General features: G+C 38.4%; 1 protein-coding gene across 1 annotated transcript in view; it reads right to left on the minus strand.

Annotated features, from left to right (window-relative positions):
- Positions 1–411: 411 nt before the first annotated feature.
- NELL2 (neural EGFL like 2) overlaps positions 412–27785 on the minus strand; it is a gene marked incomplete at both ends in the record, with an annotated part of 152729 nt that continues 125355 nt past the window's right edge. The window contains 5 exons of the mRNA XM_080359060.1: positions 412–462; positions 3136–3360; positions 5538–5714; positions 7368–7561; positions 17580–17720. Coding sequence (XP_080215186.1) covers positions 412–462; positions 3136–3360; positions 5538–5714; positions 7368–7561; positions 17580–17720 — 788 coding nt within the window. The remainder of the gene's footprint in view (positions 463–3135; positions 3361–5537; positions 5715–7367; positions 7562–17579; positions 17721–27785) is intronic.

The following is a 27785-nucleotide window of genomic DNA, read 5'->3' on the forward strand; positions in this document are numbered from 1 at the left end:
CAGATTTGAATATGATTAGGTACGAATCTCTGCATCTCATCAAGTGCCAGACTCAGAGCTTCAGAAGACCCTGTAAGACCTCCTAGTTGATTTTGGATCTTGACATCATTATGTACAGCATTACAATGTGCCACTTTACACTAACCTAAGATTCTGCATAACAATGTCAGACAGACAAATAGCCATAGGATTTGGGCCTGACCTCATACAAAGGTTTACATGTCTGAGCTTGTCTTGAGTCCCGCAAATTTCACTCTGATTCAGGCAACTGAGTTCATCACATATCTGCACTTTAGATGGACGAAATCAATCTAATTTTAACTTCAATTTTGTACATTTTTTGGTCTAAAGGTCTTTTTTGTGAAGGAAAATTCTTTAACCAGAAACTGCTTGTGAAAGTGGTTGTTGGTGTCACAGTTCCTGAAGGCACTGTGGGTCCACTGAGCAACAGACGTGGCCATTCTAAAGGAAGGAAAAACAGAAAGAAGGAATTAAACAATTAGCATTTTGTACAAACTCAGTCAATTTAACAAGCTCAGCCATTTGTAAACACTCATCAGATTTGAACATACAGATGTGTAAAACAGAAGACACCTATAGATTTTGATCGGATTCGTGATACTATCATCATGCCCTTTCCTCGCCCAGGGGAACAGGCTATTGTGATTCCTCTAACTGATTGGTTTGCTGTGGTCTGTACCACAGAGCTACAAGGCTCAAACTGAAAGAAGCTGGGATCAGTGGAAGAAATGTTCCCAACATAAAGGTATCAGGCATCGGCTCAAGTACACAAAGCTGATGAACAAGACAGGGCACTTGAGAGTTTTACTTAGATCAGGCAGAAGGGACTCTGGGTTTTATTTAGCCCTGAATGCTTCAAGTTAATACATCCTGTCTGTAATACCAGCCAACATTAATCCATTAAGTTTTTCCTGATAGTCCAGACATTCTTCTGAGAATATTAGCAATTAAGGGAACAGATTGCCTATTGACATCATTAAAGTACTGGGGAAATTGTTTTCTGCATCTCTACTACTTCTTAAAGTCTGATTCTTACAATGCAAATGAAAAGTGTTTATTATTTTTAAATTACTCCAAGTACATTCAGTTAACTAAACTGCCAGGACTGATTAAAGACCGAGGTCTGAATAACTCAACCATTTTCTTTCACTCCTTCTGTTATAGGTTAGACAATCCTACTGTCCACCTTCTTGTGATTTGAAATGGTTTTCTGGCTAAGTCAGCTTTAGCTGATGGCCAGGTTTCTGAATTCTTAAAGGATTTGTGTAAACCTATTTTACTACAGCTTCCTTAGAGAGGCTTAGACTAGAGCTTTGACCTTCCATATGATGCTCTGCAAGAAAAATGTGGGGAGACAGAGAACTACACAAATTGGGCATAGCATTAGCCCAATCTGTAGGGAGAGGGCTGCTTGCATGCAGAACTATGATATTAAAATGCTGACAATATGAGTAGGTAGTGTATTTCAAAAAGAAAACTGCTGTGTAAAGAGAACTGAGTGAGATTTGGCTTGCTGAGGGACAAAGTGGGACATCTTCACTGTTATGCAGATTCATATCTGAGCCATACTAAATCTATGAGCTTTAGTGGAGTATATCTGTTTTCATTTTTTATATATATATATATATATATGTATGTATTTCACAATGCATAAATGGTTTTTATGAGTCTATGTATGTGTTTACATTGAATATAAATTAGTTGATGCTTAAGGTTCAGTCTTTGCTTAAAAGGGCAGGTGGGAGCAGCACACAGGTGGCCATCAGCAGAACTAAGACATTCTTTCTGCATTGCTATTGATTAGCAGTACAGCAGGGAGAACACATTTCCCACCCCTGAATCCCAAAAGTGCTTTTGAGAAGAATCACACATAAATATTTGTTTTACAGATGGGGAAACCAACACACATAAACCTCAGCAACTTGCAGAGGCAAAAAATAGCTTCTGGCATTGGAGCTGGTGTATACCACCAGCTACGGACTCCAAAAGGATGGGTTTCTGCAGGCGAGTCTGTTTCAACATCCTTTGGGCAGCAGGTGGCTTTCTAATCATTAGCCATTCTGCCAGAAGACAGTATTTTCTTCTAACCACTGACCCGTTCTGACATCAAAACAAAGGGCTATGCTTATTCAGCACACACCACGTGAAAGGACAATGTCTCGACAGCAGCAGCTGCTGTTGAACACAGGACTGCGTTAGGCACAGAGGAGGAAGGTGGTGGTACCTGACAGCTTCTACTAAATGAACCGTTACTCCCCACCTCTCCCATGAGGAGGTGCTGAAGTTAGGTTATTTTTTATGAGTGCCCTTTCAAAGTAGCGAATTGTGTCATATACTAGAGTTTGGGAAGTATTGTGCTTGGGAAGGATGTAAAATAAAGAGCAAAATCAACTATGAATTTCACTAATAATTAAACATCTCTGAATAAACCCTGCTGTCTCTCTCTCCTTGGCTACTGTAGAAACACTCTATCATTCTTTAGTATTGGATGGTGGAAAATACAATTCACCTTAGAGGCTTATAAGCCTATAGCCATTAATGTTTCTTCTCAGACAATGAATTCCTTTGACTACAAAAAACTACTAAATGTTCTAAATATGATGTTGATTCTACTATTAATTTTAAAGAAAGCAATGTAACCATGTACCTCATCCTTTTATTCTCAAAACAATTACTACTCTCAAAAAAAGCAATTCAATCAGTTTTGATAACACTATAGTATTTATCACATAGAATAAATTTCTTGTGTGAAATCAGGACTTACATGCCTATTGATTACTGTATAAATTTCCAAGATAGCATGGAGCTATATAGTAAAAACTGCCATCAAACTTAAATTGAGCTACCCTGGTGGAAAACCAAACCTACTAATCTGTCCACAGCACTCTGTGGCACAGGCTGTTGTCCTGCTTCTGACCTGCTAGCACATTAAACCATCCTTCTAGCATGTGCAAGAGCAAACTTAAATAAGCTGATCACTTCTACTGTTACCTCTGCTGCTTTAAACAAGTGTAGACACCAACTACCCACTGACAGGACTCAGTGCATTAATATTTATACTCCACGGAACAAGCTGGGAAAGAGGAATCCCAGCTTAATTTTTATGCTCTTTACCTTGCACTGGCAGAGAGTGCACTCTGTGCCGTGCTTAATCCAAGAAGATCCAGTGAAGCGAATGACATTGGTTTCATCCAGACAGGTTTTAGTGATGTCATTGCGAATGGTGTCTGCTTGGCAGGGGTCGGTGACACAGCGTGGGCAGCACTCGTTCTCGGGGAGGACGCTGAATTCACAATCCACCTCCGGGCATGGCAAGGGCCAGCAGTCAACTTCGCCTTGCTGTTTACAAATGTTACAAGAACAAGAGAAGATTATTAGCTCTTATTTTGTTTCATTATCTGTTCATCTGACTCAGCATTATGTTTCTCAGCTGGTTAATTTTATCCATCTGGTCCTATTCAGAAGTCAGTGCAGAGAACACTGATTTTCATTGCTTGAGGGAAACAGCATCCTGGGTGCTTTTTCTGCATGCCATTCAGGAAGTGTATTAGATTTAACTTGTTTCAAAACACTCTCCATCAACCTGCAGCTGAAAATTCTCCATAAACTTCATGAAATACAAAATATGGATCTGTCCTTGTGAATTCCTACTTCTGCAAGTGACAGAAGCCACAATATGACTGAACTGCAAAAGCGTTTTGAAATCTCCTATTTCCTCTCATTTTTATATCTACTTGGACTGTTGGTTTGCCATAGAAAGCCTTCAGCTGTTCAAGTCTGGATATGCTGGAATTTTTCTTTGCCACCATTACAAATGCATTTGCTGGACAAAGGGTGTCAGCAGCCAAATGCAGTGGGAAACACCAGCACATTTTCAGTGAGAGGACCTCCGTCCATTTACCATACATTTGAGATGCTGTGATCAGAATATCTGAACTTCCAAACTTAATCACACTTTCTGCATCATGGGTTCACTATGGTCAGGGTATGAAAAGGTCAAAGCAGAGACCTGCGTTGGGCCAGAATATTCTTAGGGGAAGTTACTGGATGACTGTACAGCAATCTAAAGATGTCTGATTATTTAGATCAGTTACTAGAAGCTGGGGCCAGCTTCTCTTCAACTCTGGACAAGGGCCAAAGTTTCAGATCTATGGGTCAAAGGAGAGACTTCACAGAAGTCACTAACGCATATTACTTCTGGAGTGGGTCCATCTCTGACCTCTAACTTACTCAGCTCATCTGAAACACAGACTGAGTAGTCTGGATTTAGGGGGGGCAAGGAGAATAGCATTTGGTCCAAGGAAAGAAGTTTATTCATAAAAACTGTATCTAAGACTTTGAGAATAATGAGTTCAATGTCTCCAGAGTAAAAGCTGAAAAAATTCCCAGGGATTTGCCATATCCCCAAATTCTCTCCTCTTGTTGCAAAAAGTATTGCGAAGTTACCCTTTTAGAAATTTTTCACCTGGGTCAATTTTTCTCTTTTTGAATCACATGATGGTAAGAACGACAGCAATGTTAAAACCAACCAGTGCTCTTGATATTTCAGTTTATTTTTTGTAGTGATGGACAGTACAAGGAGCAGACGATATTTGTCACCCCCCAAAAAAATCCCTAACAACTGAAAGAAAGCAGGCTTTAGTTACAGAAGTGGCATCTCAAAAAAAAAAAAAACCACCCCAAAAAACCAAACAAGAAGAAGATCTACTGAGATCCCAAACTGTAAGTTGTTTTGTTTTGTTTTGTTTTTAAGACATTTAATGAAGCACCTGGGAATCTATTTCATCAGATTTTAGCAGCAGTAACACTGAAAGCACAATGTTTACAGAAATTGTTTTCTGGCTGTTATTCATGATACCCTGACAAGAGAAAGCTGCTAGATGGATTAAGCTTTATATTTGGAGAGAACTTCTGGTTAAAGCTAGTTGGTTTTATCTTGGGATTTTTTCTGCCACACAAACTTCCTGAATGGCATTATGCAGAATAATTTTCACTCAGACTCTGAAATACGCGCCTAGGAAAAAGATTACATGCTTTAAAAGATCTTTTTTTTCCAAAACTCATTTCACTATTTTGAAAAATGCATCAAGTCTTACTATTTTTTGTGTTACTCAGAATGTCTGAATGAATAAACAGAATTTAGTCTATTGGCATCTTTGGAATTATGAACCATGATGATAAATTCATATTTAGAATTTCCTTATACAGCTACATCAGTCTTTGAATGAGTGAACACATGAGCGTTGCTGTGTACATGCCATATCTAAATGACCTCCACTCTTTGCTACAACAATCTTAATGATTAAATAATTTCTATTATGTCTATTGTGTCAAGATGCATTTTTGACTGGAACTTGATAATACTGACAAATATCCATGAAAACTAGATTTCAATTATACGCATAAAGTCCAGAGGAAAATAAATGGATGCTAATGCATGAAAACTAACTATTCACAGATCAGAATAACTCATATCCTTTCCTTCCTGTCTCTGCTGCTGCAATCAGGAGCCTCACCAAACAGCGACACTGCTGACAGTTCTGGATCCAGGAGTCACCACTGTTGTAGGAAAGTTCCCCGCTCTGATGTAAACACTGGCTGCTGAGCCTCGGGTCACATTCAGGACAGCAAAATAGGTCCACGGTGGGATTTTCACAGTCACAGACCATTCGCCGGCACATCACATATCCACTCTGTTGTTGGAAGACAGGCATAGAGCAATGGCATAAATGTGACCAACTCCAGTAGTAGTTGTACCAAAATTTGATTTTTTGGCATAATTCTAAGCCACTAGCAATTCATGAGTTTTTCCACTATACAATATCTTGGCCAAAAAACAATTCAAACAGAGGCAGAATCCACAATACGCAGTCAGTAACTACCAGAACGTTCCTCTGTTGTCTTATATACATCCTTCATACAACTAACCTTCAGACAGCTCTGCCCTAAGGTGATGAAACCCAACCATGTCTTTTCCAAGGGTCAAATTTTAATGGATTGTACCTAAGTTTAAACCATTCTGATACAGATGTGTCACAGGCATAGTATGCACCTTGTTCTGTCTTAAACAGATGTTTTTTGCAACTTCTGGCAGGGAAGGAGAGATAAGTGATGTGAAGGCAGGAAAATGAAGGCCTCATTAATGGTATCTGTTCCTTGAGTCCTCCTTAACTGGGCTTGCAGAAAGGCAGGGTCATTCAGTGATCACTGACCATCCAGGGAAAATAACAAATCACCAGCTAGCCCTAGAGGACCAACCAACTTACTTCTGGGCACTTCTGGGACTATGGACTCATTTCTGGAACAATCCCCTTAGTTAGCATGAGAAGCGAGCAGAGGGAGGAGATGAGCTGCCCTCTCCTGTCTCACATGCAAATGGAATAAAGTTTAAAAAACTTCTCACTCGGGACACTAGAGGTGAAATTTCATTGTACTCACCACCAAGAGAACTACAGAGATCATCGCTGGATCAACTGACCTTTGGTGTGGTTAATCTATCTCTTCTCTCTCCTTCTCTAACTTTATTCTGGGCACATAAGGGTAATATTGTTGCGAGTTTTGTCACTGAAGTCTTGTTAAGATTTATGATATAGTTACAAACTTTTGCCAAGCCACTATTCCCTGTAATTCAACTGAGTTTTCAGTAAATTCATTATTTAATTGAACCTCTTGAGTAATTGTCATTACTCCTGGTTACTGCACAGAGTATTCAAAAGTTAACTCTGCCCTCACCCCACTGAGTGGGATGGGACAAGATGCCAGTCCAGTTTCTTTAAACTTCCAGATCTGTCCCTCTCTTCTGTAATTATTTACATAAGATGATAAATAGTCTGAAATTAAATTCATGGCCATGAAACCTGAGCTACTGAAATGATAAGGACCTTGTCGGCAGTGGATTAGACCTTCATTCTCCATCAGCATTTAGCTTAGGATGAAGCTTCTCACAGCAAACATTTCAGAAAGTTAACCTGAATTACTCTAGAAATAAAGAACCTACCTATAGGCATCTGCTAGAGATACTGGTTTCAGTCACCAATGCCAATACGTGTCCAGACAATTTCTTTGCATGAAAATGCCCACCCAGGAAACACAGGTGGCATTTCTGCTAACCAAATAGCAGTATCAGCCTTCTTCAGTATCACATAAGAAACTTTCCATGGAAGTTCTGCTCATGCAAGCTGGAGAGACAAGTTCTCCCCAAAACCCTATATAATATACAATTGCCTTTTTTTGGTAGCACCACACACAAACCCAAGAGGGCAGCTAAAACAGGAATTTCATTTGAATCATGGAGCTTTTCCCTTCTTCCCTACCACCATCTTGCAGAAGCAGCTACTTCTACTGACCTGACACGAGCAGACAGAGCATCTGTCATTCTCCAGCACCCAAATCTGACCGTTGTGCTTGATTTTGTCTTCATGGATACAGTCTCCTGTGCAGTTCTTGCCATGGGGACATCGACAGTCATACCCACCATCCAAGTTAAAGCAAACAGTATCATTGGCACAGCTATGCCTTCCAGTTCCACATTCATCAATGTCTGCAAAAACATGCCACGTAATGCTCTTAGACTACATTCAATTAACAAAAATGTTCTTGCAGCAGTCGGCAGTCAATATAAATGATTCTTGGCCATTAAAGCCTTCAGCTGAAAATTAATTTGCACTTCACCAGAATGGGGAGAAATAACTTACAAGTTCACAAAAAAACATTTTTCAAGTCACAACAGCTTTTAAAACATGGTATTTTGAGTTTTCCCATTCATCTTTCTAAGTGAATTCCATTGAGTAAAGTAGTTAGAATGAAGAAATTATGGGAAACATAATAAAAATAATTCTCCGCTCCCTAGAGAGAATTAATTTGTGGCAACCATTCATGAGACATGCAGTTAAACAAGAAAAGCTGCAGAATCTTGTTTTCTAAACCTTTCACTGGCTCTGTCTAGCACATTTGAGTTCACTTGCTGTGAAGTTAATGTGAAAGGTGACGTCTGACCTGTAAGCTCATTTAAGCAAGCACGCCATGCTTTAAGTTCCACCATTAGGGTGTGCAAACGAGAATATTTTAATTATTCAGGTTGCAGTGACATCTATAGCCCTTGTGTCTAGCATAGAAAATAAAGAAAAAAAAAATAATGTCTCCAGTGAATAAAGGTAAAGGACTTCAAAACAATACTATCTCAAAGAATTCAAGAGTACCTTTAAAGGCCTGCTTCATCAAGGCGCACACAATTATTTTGCAAGAGCAAACTAGCAGCGCATGCTGCTTTCTACTTGAATAGTCTTTATTTAGCTTTTACATCTGTCCATATAGAGAAAATGTATCTGGGAAAAAAGCCTTGAAAGAGCACGAAGTAAGCAGCTCTATGAAATAAAAGGTAGAAAACACTAAAAGTGTAAGGACTAGATCTATGGCGATTGTAAATATTGCTGCACTGAGACAAATCTAAATACAGTTTCACAGTAGTCTAGCCCAAGGTCTTAATTAGAGTTCATTAAAAAGTAGTGTTGTGATATTTAAGTGTCCAATAGAACAATACAAGAAAAAATAAGCAATATGGTCAAGCACGTATATTTCACCATCAGCACAAAAACTTAACAAAACACTCAGCTTTGAGTTCAATAATAGAACTGAAACCTCCAATTCACCTCAAGCACATTCAGTTTAAAGCAAAATAACTCAATTATCATTTCAATTCCAAGTGTGGCTGCAGTCGAAAAAAAAAAGTAAACAAGTTGCTAACATGAATATGAATTGAGATGAAAAACAGCAGGCAAATTATTAGAATTCCATTGTACAAATAAACAGCATGGTGGGTTTCCTTCAAATACTGTGTACAATAACAGTGGCACCGTCTTAAAAAAAAAAGCATGGCAAAATTACATGGGCTTATGGGAAGGATGAGTAAAACGTCATTTGAGAAGAACTGAAAAGAAATGGATTGTTAATCTCTAAACAAAGAAGGAATATAAGAAAAAAGATAACGAATACTCCAGAAAAGACATGTTGAGAGCTTTTGTTTTTCATGTTGCCTAACACACAAGACAGGGGACAGTGAATGAAACTGAAATACAACAGATTTAAGCCTGGTAAAAGGAAATAACTTTTCATAAAATGCATAGAAAAACTATGACAATCACTGCCATAGAATGTTAAGAGGGGGAAAAAAATTGCCTAGCCAAAAGTGTATGAAGCTAGAAAGAATATTCAATTTGAAATGCTAACAGGCTTTGGAAGAGAGATTACATTTCACGCACTAGGGTCTATGGTGCCCGTATTCACATATCAGATAATCCAGAACAGATGAATCACCTCAGATCTCTACATCTTCTATAACTCATTGTTTTCAGAAGCGTCTGTATTCAGCCACTGTTGCAATACGGTAGAAGATAACTGGGATCATGAACCTAATTCAGGGTGGCTGCTCGCATGGCCACGAACAGCTGAAACATCACGGGCACATCAGACAGGGACACTCATCCCAGCAGTGAGGGCACAGAACGAGAGGAACAGGTGGCCCTGGGTGGGGTGTGCAACCTCCAGCCTTGAGGGTTTTTAGGCAAGTAGCTAACAGGAATGGTTTGAGTGATGCTGGTCTGGGCAAGGCAGAGGGATGGAAGAGCTTGTTCTCTCCTTCTTCTATTTTCTCTTAAATTCATGCTCAAAATCATACAATCTGGCAATTTAAGATCTCCATATACCCAGTCTAACTGGTTTGAAGTTATGCTATAAAGAGAACAAACACAAATCCTGTTTAAACATAATGATTGAGATTAACAGCAGGATTCCCTTTGTCAATGAAGTCACCTTTAATAAATGACTTTCTGACACTTGTGTTCATTTGTTTAAAACACCCTTTTGTACAAAGCTTTCACACAGCTAGTGTCATAAATGAATAATAGCACTTCTCAACAACCTGGCCACTTAACTGAAAGCAGCCATATTTAATGAGATACTTGGACAAAGTTTAACTATCATGTAAATAACACCAGTTTCTTTTAAACAAAAACTGGTGACCCTACAAACACTAAGTCTGCATTTGGCACCTATGTACAAGTGCATTTCACAATGTGCCCATGAGGAAAATGCTTCTGATGTTTGTTTTTCAACAAGGTTAACAGCTAGTGCACTGTTACTGAAAATAAATGAGGTTTCATAATTGACTCTGGTATTGACCTGAGCTTACACAACATTGAAAACTTCTGAGAAATCCCAACCTTGTTTTTTTCAGTTGTTTGATTCAGGCAAATAGATGTTCTAGGCAGGGCAATTTAAATATCCCTGGTCAAAGCAGGAGCTATTTAGGTTTTGATTCTAACTTAATCAGAAACAGCAGTGTGTTTATAACACAGCAAGAGAAACACAAACTTTGGATGCATGAAATTCTCTTCTGCATTATTCTTACACATCAAACTTCAGGCTTTATCTGCAAAGAATTTGCACATAAATCATCCATACCAAACAAAACTTTCTTCAGCTTTTTGACTTTGGATTTATAATGGATGGTGAATTATGTTACTGTTTTGTTTACAGCCATAACCAGGTCTCCAAATTCCATAACCATATGGACAGGCTATGCTGGCCTCTGCATATTTTGTGTCTGCAAAAGGGAGAGGGGAGGATTACAGTTTGTGTGTTTCCAGTATATGCAGCCACAGAGGCATGTTATATTGCTCTCATATTGCTGGGTTTCATTTTGGTTTAAAAAAAAAAAACAAACAAACCAACCAACACTTCAGGCTTTTCACAACACATTCTTTAGGAATCATGAAGCTTGAATGTTATGACATTAGAACATTAAGTCTCAAAAGACTTGGAAGTTTGCCTTAGTAAAAAACAGAAACAGAAGGAAGCTAGTTATCTAGTGCAAAATTGAGGACCAGTTCCTATTTACCTAACCTACATTAAAAATTAGAGTAGATTTGATCTGGCACACTTCTAAGGATTTTCCATTTCTCACCATCATCTGTGGGTACAAGTTAACGTTGCAATGACAAAGGAGTACCATGGATAAGAAGTGGTGATACATATTAGAAAAAGCTAGGAGTTAGTTGTGCCACAAGTAATTTCAATTTCTTGGAACAAAGAGTCAAAGAATTCCAAAGGGACAAAGCACCTTATGACTTGGCCCTGAGCAGCGTGCAGGCCCTGATTCAAAATGTCTCTACTAAGGAACTACTCCGTATTGGGGACCAAAACTGACCACAATGTATGCAAGTCAAATAACTTTCAAGGAATTTAAAAGGCTGCAAAAAATCTCTCTGGTAGTGATTTTTTATTTTCAAAGGGGCAACATGTTTTCGGACAGAAAGAAGTTTGCTTAAAGAGACTATATTATAGATTCAGAGTAAACGTATACTATAGGAGAAATATTTTAAAGGGGGGGGAACATTTAATATAATGTACTATTTTCATTTGAAAACTTCATGAACTCCTTTACATAATACATGCTCTTAAAGGAACTGTGTGCCATGGAATGAAAGAAGTCATTGACTCACATGTTAATAGCAGGTTAATTAGTAAGAAATAAAAGGCAGGAATAAATGGTGAGGCTGTCACAATGGTAAGTTGTCCCAGGGAAGTTCCCCAAGAATCTGTGCCAGTACATGTGCTGCCTGCTATGCTTAGTCATCTGGAGGAACGGATCAAAAGTGAGATGAAAAGGGCTGTTGATAAGAAAGTATTAAAAACAAAAAACTGACAGTGAAATATAGAAGTATTTCATGATACTGAGTAAACAATAATATGTCAGATGAGATTCAATCATAAGGTGCATGGGTAAATACCCATTCAACAATAAATCAGTCTTCTAAATGTATTCTAGAAAGAAACCTTGGAGCTACTGTGGATGGCTCTAAATAATGACAGCTCATTAATATTTTGGGCAAAAAGCACAAATACAATATTGATAACAACAGATGTGAAAACACGCAATACATTCACAAGGAACATGAACAAGGCGTAATTAGAAAATAACCTATTACACCTTGTTAAGTAGCGACATAGGGCCCAGAGATTCATTCTGATACAGCTGATGGAGAGTTGCAACTTTCCCTCCTCTGATGAGCTACCCAGGCTTATATGCAAAAAAAAAGACTGCTCTGGACATGGCTTCCTAACAGAATCATTCTGATATCAGTTAAAGTGACATCTATGTAAAATTAAAAAAAAAAAAAAAAAGATTAATATCTCTATGATTGAGAAATATGCTGTTGGAAGAGATAGCTTGGGAGGGCAGACAGTTCCTTTGCTCTGAAGCAATGGATGCTTCTCAGATACTTTACCTCTGAGGAGTACTATTAGCTCAGCAAGGTGACAACATGAGGACACCTGAATATTTTTTGCCTAAGGCAAAACAGGAAGGAGTGCATTTGGTATAGAGCCCAAGCTCTTCTGAACAGAAAGTTTGGTTTCTGTTTCCTGTCCCAAGTAAATCTATTGACTGATGTAGTAATTATTCAAAGAGCAAGTGAATTGTGAATAATTTATTCGTGACTTCATGCAAGCCAGCTGTCAGAGTGCTTAGCAGATGTGGAAGATGAAGAGATGAGACTTCAGACACCACTAACACCAGCTTCACAGAAAAGTTGTTTCCTGATACTGTAAATGTGTTCAAATTACTGTTTTATAAAATGTAGTCGCTGAGTTTCTGTTTCATTAGTCCTTTTATAAAAGATGAGAATCTCTCACAATTTTGTACTCTGCTCATACTCTAGAATATTTAATAGTAACGTGTCTCCATATCTGCCGTCTGTCTGGTGATGTTTAAGTTGCATTCCCAAACTTAGCAATGAGGCCTTAATGCCTATAGCTCTGTTTGGGATGGATGGAAAAAAATCCCTTTATGGTTTTATTTGTTGACCTTTTAAGCTCATGAAAAAAGGTGAAAGAATTTCGATGGAGCTTCGTGAGTGCTGGTTAGATTCCCTGCTGAAGAGGAGTGATTCTTTATTTCCAGTCTCCTTAAGTGCTATCAATAACAAAGCTGCTGTTAAACATTACCAGCACTGTAGAAAGACCGAAGAGTAGGACTCCGAAATGACAGCAGTTTTTCAACTACAAGAAATTTCATGTACTATTTAAAATACTGGATATACGTGAGATCCTGACAGTCAGAAATTCCTCTGCCTTCCAGATTCAGATACATGGATGCTGAAGTGACCATTTTGGACTTTGTCAATTCAGTAAGGCTGGAGAGCATCCTTAGGCTTGTAATATGCCTCCATCCCTCATTATCCTTGATTGTTCAAGTAGGTTGTTCCAGTAGAGCCCCAGCCCTCTGTGTTGTCAGGCAGACTGCTCTATCACACAGAGAAGGAAGTGATTCTACTTCTGCAAGCAGGATGGCAGAAGCAGCACATAACAAGACATTTAAGAACCTACACATTCAAATAAACCCTTGCAGCCAAAAGGATCCTTTTTGAATTGGGCATTCTGGATTGATGCTTTCCAATCCTTTCATTTGCAACAGTCTCATTTAAAGAATGTGGTACCTGCTGAGAGTGAAGGTATGCTGATCTCATATTCTGTATCAACAACAGCTGGTACCTGCCAGATATTCTTGGTAAGTCCTAGGATATTGCCTTAATTAGGGGAGCTCTTCTTTGAACATGTAAGTATGCAAAAGTATGTAAGTATACCGCTCATGAGGTATAACCTGCATTATTCTGGTACAAACCAATACAGCCTCTCTCTTGAACTGATTTTAGAAGCTTTTAGACATTGCAGGGGACAAACTCAAAGGAATCAGGACCTTACACAGAACTGCAGAGCAAATATTAACTGGCCTGAACTTTCTTATTTCAGGATTTTGTCCTCACTGGTTCCAGTTTTTTAATGCAAGGAAGCTTGAGGCTGCAGTATCTGCTATCTTAGCCTAGCTCTCTTTTATGAAATGGTACATGAGAAACAACCTTCAGAGAACTGATAAGACTGTGTAAAGAAACTATAAAGAAAAGCTGTAGGGGGGCAGCTAATATACCATGCCAAATGCTATATTTACATATATATAAAATCTAAGATTTCCCAAAGCCATGCAGTTCTCAAAGAATAAGTGGTTGATCTTTAACCACTTTTCTGGAAATAAGATGATGCATAACAGAATTCTATTTCCAAGGGAAAAGCAGCAAGTGCTGGTAAAAGGTTGAAGCCCTACAGCTGCATTTCCCGTCATTTCTTTCAGTAATTGTTATAGAGACCACAGGTCTACTCAGGAGTATAATGTGAAGCAAAACTAATAGCAAAGGAAACTTTAGGTCTTCCATTGCCTGTAGGTATAATAAAATGGGATTATAAATTCCTGTGTTCAAGTACATTAGTCAAAATACTCAATATTCTCAGTCATGTCAAAAAAGCAGCAGTAGCCAAAGTCAATATATGTGTAAAACAGGGAATTCAGCGACTATTATTTAATTATCAAGCACTGACAAAGTCCAGTGCTACCAAGGAGTCCACCTCTAGCTTGGAATGTTTAGTACGATGTCCTAATGGGACCATTTCCTGCAAAACGGGTAGGTGCAGTTTTGGTATTCTGTTAAAATAAGGCTTTTAATGCAACAGCACCTTTCCAATACATAAAGAGGACCTACAAGAAAATTAAAGAGGGACTTTTTACAAGGGCATGCAGTGACAGGACAAGGGGTAATGGCTTGAAACTGAAAGAGGGTAGATTTAGATTAGATATATGGAAGAAATTCTTCATTATGAGGATGGTGAGGCACTGAACAGTTTGCTCAGAGAAGCTGCAGATGCCGCATCTCTGGAAGTGTTCGAGGCCAGGTTGGATGGGGCTTTAAGCAAGAGTTGGGTCTGGTGGAAGGTGTCCCTGTTCATGGCTGGGGATTTGGAACTAAATTATTTTTAAGGCCCCTTTTAACCCAAACCACTCTATGCTTCTGTGAAATGCTTCTGTGTTTCTGTGATCTTAACAGAGATGTTTCCACCTAAATCTTTAAAACAGAAGCTTTTGCTGAATGAAGCAACTTGTGGACTGACACAGATCACAGAAATGGTTTCTGTAGTACTACCAGCACATGTCCAGGGGCACAGACAGACTCAGATTTGAGGCAGATAACAGAACAATCAAGAAAAAAAATATTTGAATCCACACTTCCTTGGCTTGTAAAGGTTTTCTCCACTAAAAGAGTCAACTTTCTTTAAAGCAACTGAAGTTTTCAAAAGATAAGTCAAAGACAAGCCTGTTTATGCACACCACATGAACATTACTTCGAACTAGTAGTCTTAGAAAGCAAAGATGGACAAGCCCTTGAACAACATTTCCTAATCCTCATGAGGTTTAAATTCTTCATTTCCCTAAGAAAGAAATCAAGGCAGGCCCATTTTCTCTTTTGTGTAATTCAGCACTGTTCCTTCTACAGCTCTGCAAGTTGTAGCAGTTGCACAAGCCAGAAAGCTTTGGAGGACACTGGTCTTGGATGCAGCAAGAAGTTCATACAGCTGCAGGTGGGAAGTGGAGAACTGAGATTTGAAATCTGAGATTAGTATAGCCTGGAAACTGTTCCCCTCTTGCAATCCGTGTCTAAAAGACCATCCACAAACAGCTTAATCTAATCACCCCTAAATAGGGGATACTGAAGAAGTGACAAAAGAAATCCATTTTCTTATGTCTTTAAACCCAATAGGGGAATCTCTCACAGTGGAAAGATCTGACAGCAGAGAAATAAATTGCTTTTGCACTACTGTGCGCTGCTACCAGAAGTTCAACTTTCCATACTGCAATGGATTTTAGCCTGTTGCTTCATACTCTTCTCAGGTTTTATTTTCTGTCTGAGACAATAAAAAGTCATGCAGTAAGACTAACAAAATATCTAAACTTCCTCCCCATCTCAAGTTGCTAAGTATTCCAAAATTCAGAGCTGTAATCAATCAAACTGAAAGTGTTCCACTGTTAGTGATTTGGGTTATCAGCAATGAAGATAGTTTCCTGGCATCTGTGATTTAATTCTAATTAATTGTTATCCTCTGTGTATGTTTAATAAAGAGCTGCTGGTGCTTTTTAGAAAAGGTCAAAATATTCCAATACTTGCCACTTCTGCACACATGTAGCACCCCCCATATTTCTTTTTCCTTGGCTTTTCATTTGCTCAGAAATTGCTGCTTAATTGTTGCTTGTTTGCACAAGTTTTAACAGAGTCACTTTGTATCTCTTGAGATAGCATGTGCCAAACCACTATCTTCAACCCATGAGACAAATGTTATATTGACATTGAAGATAAAACTTGGGGTATTGAGAATATTTCCACAAGTGCCTGGCTAGAGTATTAGCTGCGCAGCCTGTGACAGAAGAGCAACGTTATAATCAGAGGGATCACAACTTCTTCTTTGCACCGTCTTGTACTAACACCTGGCCACCTAACACTGACATTTAGTTAGTTCTTGACAAAGAAAGTTGACTTATGAAAGCAGTGGCTGACTCAAATTGCTGATTCCTCCTGGGAATACAGGCTTTCAGCTGTGGTGAAAATGTGTTGAAATAAAGTATTGATGATGGGGATACTGAAAAGGTCATTCTCACTCCTGGAGGACTGTCTGTGTGTCTGCCTTAGTGAAATTAATTCAATTGCTTCCCTTTGGGACTGATACAGCCCACCAATGTGAGTTTAAACAGCCAGGCAGGAAAGCTTACACTGTGTGAACACTGAATATTTCAGCACTCAGAGAGAGAAGGGAGAAAGACTCCTAATTTTGCCCTAAGTAGTCCATGGCAAGAAAGACTGGTTTGTTGTCTTATTTAAAAGCAGCAGCATCTTAAATGCCGCATCTTAAGAGCTGAATAACATTTCATACTAAGAGATCTGCATCTGAAAATAACCGCACTCGTACTAATCTGCTGTTGTTTCTGTCATTCATAAAAAAAGAAAACCTTCCCATGTCCTTGTCTCCTGTTACTCTCTGGCCCCCTGTATCTTGTCCCAACCCTAAGTGCACCAAGCTTACCGGTTTGTAAGGTTGTTCTTCAAACTGCAGCCTTATACAAGCAGTTAGCCTATGCACAGATGAAGTACCACAGTCTTAACCTAAGTGTGGGTAAGGGTCTCAGGGCCACTTAATAATTCTTTGCAATGGGAAATATTTTCATCACAGTCTATTTCAGTGTACAAGGAATGAAGTGGAGGAAGTGACGTCTGAACTGAGGCCCATTTCTACATATAAAGAATCTGACATAGAAAAAGATGACTGAGGAGTGACAGATAACAGTGCATGCTATCAGCCCATGGGAAATCACTTATGCAAGGACCATACACAGAAGCAGATGTGGGGCCAGAGAAACTACGTTTTAAGCACGATGCCTGACTTCACATATTATCTTAGCAAACCATAGAAATGGCCCCTAGTGCACCACTGTATGTTAGAAACATTCATCCTTTATATTCTTTTGCCTTTGGTTTATGATGCTTATGTAGACTACAATTGCTCTGGATCAAGGTTTAACTTTCATTGATAGTGCCCAAGACAATACCTGACCAGGACAGTCAGAGATACTGGACATTACTGTAACGCGATCCGTAACATTACCCCATCATTTTTTAGATACTGACCTTCACAGGATTCTCCACTTGGTGAAAACATCCCATTGTCATGGTAGCCATCTCTGCATTCACAGTGGTACCAGCCAGGCAGGTTAATGCAGTTAGCACGGCTGTCACATTGAACAAAGCCATCTGAGCATTCATCAATGTCTGTTTGGCAAGAACAACAAAAAAGGTGAAAATTCACACAGAGGAAATTGTTATATTCATCTGACGGAAGAACAATGTCTCTGCTATTTCTGGGTTTCACAGAAGTATATACACTACCGACACTTAAATTTCCATAATTATTTGCAGCAAAGTTTAGAGTCATTTCCATAAAAGGTCTTGGCTAACAGTATTGGCTCTGCAAATCCCTATTTACTCTTTACATTTTACCAACTCATTTTGTCAAAATACATGATAGGTAATCAATCTGACATCCCCATAAGTTGTGCACAGTATGAAGAAAGGAATTGGATTCCAGTTTAAATAATAAGATGTTAACCCTTAGATCAGTGCAGGCTACCTGATAAAGATTGCTTCTGCAGGCATATCAAAACAAATACTCGCTCTGGTCCTTGCTTATGCTCTTGGTGACACTTATTTTACGTTAGTAGGGCTTCCCTATCTTGTGGAGTTCCTGTTGACTTACACCAGTGTCACCAACTCTCAACATAACTGACTGTTGTCTCCTCTCTCACTATCAAAAAGAGCAGCTGGGATTCCAAACAAATGCTGAGACCCTAACAATGAAATACAAAACATTCTCCTCCGCCTGATAACTCCTTTTGGATGTGTGTTCATTAATTTCCACTGACTAGAGTTTACAGTAAAAACTCACCAAAGAATGGGTTTCTGGATGCACTCACTAGATCCAAAATTCACCTAAGCATGTCCTGCAGACACTTGAACTCATGGACTCACCAGAGATGCAGAGAACTTTCTGACAAGTTCATTTCCAGCACATTCAGTTACGCAATGACCTGTATACTAAGGAATAGGTTCTGGAGTGTGAGTGCTGTTAACAGTCAGAGAATACCAGGACTATGGAGTTTAAGGGGAATAAAAATGTGTCCTTTCTTATCATATGTAGCGCATTATCACTGTGTTTTGTACCAGAGGTAGCACACCTACTTGAGCAGCAAGCTGACTGAGAGGTGCCTATGGAACTGGCATCGAGGGAGATGCAACGCACGCAAAGTGCCTTCAGAAACAAAAAACTTTAAACCCCCCACTATGAGTTTGAATAATGATGCAATTAATAATAATAATAATAATAATAATAATAATAATAATAGTAGTAGTAGTAGTAGTGAATAATCAATTATAATAATGAATAATAAACCCTCAGTGTAGGGATTCAATCTTTTTTTAAAAGGTTGAATCTTTAAAACTAAGAACTAAAATGACAAATCAAGACTCAAGCTCTTAAAAGTACTTCAGCAGTTGATCTAGTATCCTCCAGGATGCAGCTATGAAGGAAAGGTGTGGTATGATCGCTGAGATATATGTAAAATATGCCAAATTCTAACCATAGTTCCTGTTTGCTCCCATTTATGTCATCTCCTATTTTCACGGGAGAAACTGTAAACTGGCTAAGAAAAACAATTGTGAGCTGCAATAAGGGCACAAATCTCTTTTCTGGGAATAATAATCTGTGCATAGATAAAGATATACTCCCTCTAGTCTTTTATGAAATCTATTAAAAAATAAACTTAAAAAACCTAAAGGCTTCCTTATCAATTGAAAACACTTTGTTCCATATTTGAAGGAAAGAAAGTTATTGATTACATGGGGGACACCTGCATATACTGTCGGGTTTTGCTCAGTCACCCACATTTAGTCTTGAGTTGCATTTTTCTTCTACATGCCAGGGGCTAGGTGGGATGTGCTCTGAGTATTTTATTTACACACTAAATAAAATTTATTTGTAATTTCTTTGGAACAACTGTACAACCATATAATGAGTGTATTGTTTTTTAAAAGTTTTACAGTTATCTGATGAAATTTCATTAGAAAATTTAATTATCACGTCTCAGTCTGATTTTCTATCACCAGTTTCTCTGGCTGGGCATGCCCGGTGTACATTACCAGTATTTATGACAATGAAAATTACCAGTACTCTGGCTGGAATATTGCACTAAGCATGTATTTTTGCTGCTTTGTATATGACAAATTAAGCCATAAGTCTCTATTGATTTAAAACACAGAATTTTCAACTCCACTATGAATTCCAGGAAAATCATCCACGTAGTCCTGCTGCAGGACTGAGAAATGCCAAACCTTTACCACCTTCTGCTGCGCCATGTGTCTCTCTCTCAATCAGTATAAACTCTGGCCTTTTTCTTGTGAGCAGCCAGTACCCAGTGGGACCTCAGAGGTGTTTGAGAGATCAGAGGCAGATCAATGAAAATTATGTTACTGTAGTGAGAAAAGGCTGGTTTGCAGTCTGTGCCTTATCTACTGCTATTCACTCAGATACTCGCAGATTACTTGAGAAAAAGGAAAGGAAAAGAAGAAAGGGCTACAATCTACAAGTTCCCTTACCACGGGGGAATATGCAACCTGGCAGAACAGAATGTAAGTTACCATGCTAAACGCTTGGGATCACCTGGTCAGTATAAGATAACTTGTTGGGTTTGGCCAAAGCTACAAGCCCCAGAGTATCAATGAAGCATGTCTCCTCAGAGGCTGAAAGAGCAGAACTGCTCTTCAGACTTGATGTAAAACTTCATACTTGCTACTTAATAATGTGCATTAAGACAATGCATGGCATATATTTCTTCTTTGGGAAAGTGGAATCTATTTATTTGTGATGAGTTGGAGAAAAGAGTGTTATTCAGGCCAAAGTAACAGATATGAATTAAAGAAAGCCCATGTTCCCCTCTTCAGGAGACTTTATTTGTGAGTCTGTAAGCCTTATAATTATAAGCACAGTATTGCAGGCACAGGCTGAATGCATTCTGATGAATTCACTTGCTGATTATGCAGGAAAAACAAGCCTTGAATGTCACGTCAGTATTGGTAAACTGACAACAAAAACAGCTTTTCTGTATTTATTTGCAACTAGCTGACAAACCTAGATCACAAGAAATATTACTTGGGATGAAGTGCTTTTACAGATGCCAATAAAAAAAAGAAGTACTATCTTCTAGTTTTGTTATGGCTGCATGCAAAGTTGAGTGAGGTTATGTAAGAAACCCTTTCACAAAAAGCATGGATGGAAGCAAACTGCTGGTCTTTAAGAAATGTCCTATTCTTGACAGATTGTTTGCCTGGAACCATTGCTGCACTGATGCTGAATAATCTATTACTCCTTACATGGCTTTTCAGCAAACAAAAGAAATCCAAAACAATTTTCCTCAGCACTAACTTTTTAGGCAAATGACATTTTACAGCACGTGCTAGTGAGTTTCAGAATATCTGTATTCCTTATGCACAGAATTTTGTTCTACATCTCCCAGCTAATGCTGATCATTAATTCTAGCGGAGACTTCCTCTGTAATAGGACAAAATATAACTGTCACAACTCCAACAAGAAAAAAAAGCAGAAATGTGTTTTGCAGAGCTAAAGCACTGATTTCATGGAAAATTTTCTTGACATTTGGATAAAAGGATTGCTATTTTCATATGGGCATAGCATGGCTCAGGAAGTGCTGCAAAAGTTATCTACAACTGAAATTATCTTATTAGTATGGGAAAAGCAGCCAGAAATAATTTTTCTCTGTCCTATGGTGAAACATCCTCTGATGAATCATCTTGCAGCTGCTCAGTCAGAGGTGTGAGCTGACAAGAGAAGAAAAACTGATTGAAGTTTTGCTTGGCCAGTGGCTATGGCTTATCAGTGGGCTATATGGAACATTAACATCACTAATGAAGTCCTGTTTGATGCTGTACTAGAATGGCAGGAAAAATGAAATATTACTCTATAGAAGGAAGTTACTGACAAGCTTTGTATTTCCATTTATGAAAGAAATTAAACAAAATGTTTAAGTAGAAGGAAAGGAGGGATTTTTTTTTTCCAATAGCTGGTGATGACATTCTTAAGCAGGAAAAAAATAAAACAGACATCTTATTCTGAGTATGCAAGTTCTGCCCTTTAACTGGCTATAAGAAGCTGTGGAAACATTGGGGGGTGGGGAGGGGGGCATTTAAGAAGAAAAAACAACAAACAAACAAACAAACAAAAGCATCCCCATCCAGGAAGGAAAATAGAGTATCATATGTGTGATGGGCCAGAGCAGTCTCAACCTGGCCGTGCTCCAATTAATTTATGGCAGAACTCCTACACAACTCCTATTCACTATCATGGAGGTGGCATTTTCTCGATTTTTTTCTGTTTTTCTCTTTCCTTTTCTAATAAAGAGCACAGCTGCACATATCAAATCTGCCACCCCACTGATACAAGTGGGCAGGTTTGGAACAGAAACCAATACCAAGACAGTTGCTGGAAATAACCTTCACTCCAAGCTGGAGAGCAGCTGCATGGCTGTGCTGAAGCACTTGAGCACCTTCTGCTCTGGCTCCACTTCACCCTATGGCATTTGCACAGCAGAAGATTTGTGATTTCAGCTCTTGAAACACTGTGACTGCTGAACACACAAACACCTGTAAGGCTGTGAGCCCACAAAACACCAGGAACATGGGGACTCTCCTTGCCCTATGTAACTCATGGCGCACTCATGGCAATACTGTACATACCCCACTACCACAAAGCAGGGTAACTGATTATTACGCACTTGGGTTGTACATGATTTGCATTTCAGATATTCAGGTTTTCTCCTGTGCGTTTTTCTTAAGCTGAAATCAGGCAGCCCAGTTATTTCCCTATTTTGTTACTCATTTTTCAACTGGAAAAAAACTCAGTTTTTTTTTTTCCTAACTGAAGCCCCACTCTAACCAAGTAGACACACTGTCACTGGCATTTTGAAAGTAAGTGCTGTATACACTAAGCTTCCCTTGACATGAAAAAAAAACCCTTGCTCTTCCAAATCACCTTCTTTATACCTCAGCATCACTCATTTCCTGAACTGCAGCAACAGTTCCAGCTATTACACCCCTTGCTCTTGGGGAAACTGAGAAAACTCTGCTCCCTGAAGAGTAAAATAAGATCATTAGCAAATTATCCACTGGTACAGCAAGAAAAAAAGGAAAGCTAGCTGTCTGATGAATATTATTAGAGAATTTCTGTATAATAAGAGCTTTTGAAGATTGAAAGTGGTATAAAATTGCCAATTTGAAAGATAGCAGTGCTCTTTCATCTAGCAATAGGACCAAGCTCTCTAATGTGGTCAAGCTGCACTCAACAAAGAACCATGGTATGGGGAAAGAGGACGGGGGTTTATACCATTTTATTTTACTCACTTCAAGACTGAAATATTAATCATCAAATCTTCCTCTCAGAAAAGCCTGTATGTCATCATCAAGCACAAAGTTATAAAGACAGAGAGCACAACTCAGTCCTAAAAGCCTTTCTTTCATAAAATGCTTTATCCAGGTCAATACAAACCAAAGCCCCAGTAGCCCTCTTCTGTCAAGAAGGCAATACCACAGATTGGCAGCTGTCAATACCTAGAATTTAGTTATTTTCCATCCTGCAAGTTCTTCTAGGACAGTATAATACATGGCACTCAGCTAAGACTGCAATTTAATAGAGACTCCTAATTATAATAATCTGTCCAAGTGCTAATTGGGTTATTATCACTGGATATATTTATAAAAAATAATGACCAGCCACCAACTTCCATAATGTTCAGTCACTACTGACTTAGACTAAATTTGAGATCTTATTTCAAAGGCAACAGCCTTTCCAGCCTAATTATAACCTCCAAGGCCACCCACATCCCAGCCCCATACAGAGTAGAAGTGCAAACACTGAAGGAAAAATAATTTCAGAAACGGATCAGTGAAGAAATGATATAGGAGACTATGAAGCTGTTTAAAAAGATAAATCTTCAATGTTTTTTTCCACTGGTACATTAGGAACAGTCAGACTCTAATATTTCTCTGCATATGTCAATACATTTTCAAGGATGTTATGTCTGGCTTGGATATATAAGATTATGTCCCAGCTATTCAGACTTACACTCAGATAACAGAATACCCAGTAGGATTAAGATGATGTCTCAATTATCTGATTTTAGTAAATACATATGCAAGGCAGAAAAGGCCTTATTCAGTAGGACAAAATGAAAGTTCACTCTACTGCATAATGTATTTGCTGTCAAAATTCAATTTTCTGGAGTAGTTTGGAAAACAGTTCATTATATCTACTGCAAGTTCTAGAGTCCCATCTCTCACATTTAAGGAGAGAAAAGTGTTTATGTTGGTTTTCATGTGACAGCAGATTTTAATATGATGATACTTGAGGAGACCTTGCTGTTCAATCAGAACTTTCATTTGAGATCTTATGCAAAAACAGGTCCCAGTGGAGAAATATAAGAGCCTGGAACTAGTTTGATATACTGGAGCTAGCTTGTTGATAAAACAAAGTATAATCTTTTGGGATTTCCATCCCACTACATTCCCATATATCACACGCATACAAATATCATAGAGAGGAATAATAAAATAAAAAAAAAATAAAAATAAAAAGGACAAACCCAAGAATACAGAAGACTGCTGAAATAACCCAGGAATGTATCAATTATGCCAGAAAAATTAGTTGTTTAGAGTGCCTTTGAAATCTGTTTTGTAAAGCCTGATCACCTCCTTTCTTCTAACACTGCTGATTAGAAGGCCCTATCTTCCTTGCTCAATAGAAGTCCTGGTGCCTGATTTTGTTTCAGTCTCACTGTAATTTGTTCAGCATCCAGTAATTCTTTAAAGGTATGATATCATGTAATGAGTACTAGGATAAATTTTCACTGTACGAGTTCTCACATCATAGTTTTCACTAAACCATAGAATATTCTTGAATTTAAATGCATCTGCATCCCAACATTTGATTCAGTTACAAGTTTAAATCATGATTACAGCTGGCCTGTGGGGCACAGCTAAGAGAAGAGCCACCCACAATTTTATCCTAACGTAATTCCATGAGCAAAAGGACTCAGATGATATAGCCTTAGAAACATCAGATGCATCCTTCAAAGAAGAGTGAAGACTATGGCCTTTCCTCTCTCTGCTCCCCTGGACAATTAATTAGGCCCATGTCAGAAAAAATGCACTTTGAATGCCTTTGGAGTTGCTGCTTCTATCTCTGCATCGTCCAGGTCTAGTAGAAATTCTAGCTGAATCACCTTAAAACCATAATCTGTCTCAAACGGCAGGAAACTAGAGCTGGGGCTATAAATGTCCCATTAAAAATTGCTTCAACAGGTTGAGTCAGTGCTGCAGATAAATTCTTCACTAAAAATTTCCAACTGTCATGTTGCACAAAAAATAACTATTGTTAAAACAAGTCTCTTTTTCCTCTTTTTTTAAATCCTAGCAAGAGCATGATTGCATTTTTTAAAGTGCTCTGTCCATGGAAAACTAATTTAGTTCCATTAATGAAAAGGAAGAAAAATGTGATTGAGGATGTAATACAGAATTATAGTTCATTAATTCTTCAAGTATGTAATTTTCCAGGCTCCTGATCCCCCATTGATTTCTGCACACCCCCATAGGTCCTGCTAAATGCCAGCAAAAAGAAATTCAGTCATGTTGTTATTTCATGTGTGGCAGCGGTGGCGCTGCAAAATTACACAGAAACGTTATGAAAGGAAATTTTCCACTGACTGCTTCACCATGCAGCCCTGTTAAACAATTCTTTCCTGTCAAAAATTGATCAATCACAGACCTCACCAAAACCTGAAACTACGACAGTCTCTCATTATATATCCAATATCATCAAAGGAAGTGACATTTGTAACAAATGAAGATGATAATTCAGAACACCTAATTAGCCATGATGAACTGGGTGCATCCATTAACATTGTAAAAAAAGCAGAATATATTTTTCAACAAGATTCTGTGAAACCAATTGTGTCAATCCCCATTAGAAAGAATAATTGAGAGGAACTGGGCCTCTATTTCTAGTTGTTGACAAAGATGTGGTTTTGCTTTCACTTCGTCCATCATTCTCAGTACAGCGCCTCATCTTAACTGTAACACATGTTTCTGTTGCCTCATTAGCCCTATCTTGAAAAAGAAAAGTAATTATTTTCTTCAAGATAGCAAAAGCACTTTTAGACCTTGAAATACACTGACAAACCTACTGCAGATATGTACCAGTGTTTGAAAGTTATGCAGTTCCATTTGCACCTTAGGAACAGGACTAACAGTGGTGCTATCAGTAAATGTGTCAGTTGTTGGGTAACAGTGGCCACGTGCTAAGCAAAAGAAAAATAACTTATCTGAAACGAGAAGGGGTCTTTTGGCCAGCTCTTACCTTTTTTCTAAGGGGTCGGAAGGAAGGCTCTATTTGCGCAGATTCACTGATCTTGAGTTTCAAGTGAGGAGTCAATGCAGTCATAACCATGAGTTATGACTTTTACATACCCCAAATAAGGATACAACTGGCACATTCTCAGCTTAGTTTGAGTTCAGCTTTGCAAAATGTTGTTTCAGGTCAGCTCTGGTATGAATTATAGTAAATTTCCAAGTATTTAGTTCAAAGGCCACCCAAGGAAAACAAACAAAAGAACCCACAAAGCAACTCAAAGTTTTGGCTAGGAATTGATTTTACACCATGATCTGAACTTGGTCTTCTGCTATGGTCTTCTACCCTTTGGTCAGGGTATCATGCCTGTTATACGTGTGCTTAAGTTTAAAACATTCTTACCTACATTTTGTTACCAGTAACTTGTTACCACAACTCTCAGTCCATAAACCAGTGGCCATTAACTTACATTGCTGTTCCTGAAGTGTAAAATCATGTGGTGATTATACAAAATTGCTGAAGCACAGAAAAGGAAAAAAACCCCACACTATTCCTTCGCTTGGGCTATAAACATATCACTGGCATATATCTGCAGAGACTGCAGACTCCCTCATGCTGACAGCTAGACGAAGGGCTCCATAGGGATACGGGGCAATGATTGGCAGTGTTATAGATTTTAATTCCACTAATAGCTGAATGGCTCGTAATTCATGAAAGAGAGAGCTTATAGTGAGTGATGAAGGTCATCCCTATCTCCTGTACATAACAGAAGGAAATTCTATTATAATGCTACCCAGCTGCACTATTCACATTCCATTTATAGCCCACTGTATTTTAAGAACCTAATCGAAATTTTCATTTTCATGTTTACTAAAGGAGGTTCTTTCCCATAGTAAATAATAGCTAAATATTGGATGTATTTTGGTGTTTTTAACAAACAACAAAAAAATCCTTTCTTCTCAAATCTCTTTTCTAGCACTCTCCATGTTTGTTTTTTTTTCTTTTTAGTTTTTGTTTGTTTGTTTGTTTCTTTGTTTGTTTTTTTTTAAGCTGCTATATGTAGGATTGTAGTGTTGCAACAAGTTACAGAAAATATAAAAAGATAAGTACCAGTATTTTGCTCTCTAGCAGAGACAAAGTGATTTAAAAGTTATTTAGAACTGACAAGGGTTCTGAGAGAGAAAAGAAAGAATATGCACCCAAGAAACTGTGTCAGGCAAAGACAATAAGGGAGAAAAAGATACAGAAGGATGAAGCAGCAAAGCGCTTTAATCCACAAAACAGAAAAGGTGAGGTAGGTAGGGTTTGTGCCAAAATCCAGAATGCTCATCAAACTCAATATGGGCATTTTTTACTTAATTTCTGTCAAATATTTCCTTTGTGAATAAATATAAGTAAAAATGGAAAGCACAGTAAAACTTCCCAAGCTTCTAAAGTCACAAGCCTCTGTCTCACTGCTCATTTTTGAGCTTATTTTTATATCTGGGAAAAATTCAGGTGATAACAGGGATTAGGGTGACCTCCCTTCCAGACACCGCTGCCAAGCAAAAAGCATCTCATGTGCAGAACCCCGTCTTTCCTCCTGCCTTGCTGCAGATCTCATTTGCTTACTCTCATAGATAACTTTTAAACTTTTTACTGCAATTTAATAAGCTAACAATTTTAGAATATGTCCTTTTTGAAAGTCAAAAGCATTTTCTTAGGTTTTAGGAACTGGCTAGACTTCCCACTCAGAAAAAAATATATTACAGAAACCTCCCCATGTCTTCTCTCAGATATTGACATATTTGAACAGGAGCAAGGGAAGCAGAAATTAGATGACCTGTATCTTATCTGGACTTTTGCCACTGCCTTCTTATGCAAACCTT

Source organism: Nesoenas mayeri (genome assembly GCF_963082525.1).
Source record: "Nesoenas mayeri genome assembly, chromosome: 1".
In the NCBI taxonomy this organism is placed as follows: Eukaryota; Metazoa; Chordata; class Aves; order Columbiformes; family Columbidae; genus Nesoenas; species Nesoenas mayeri.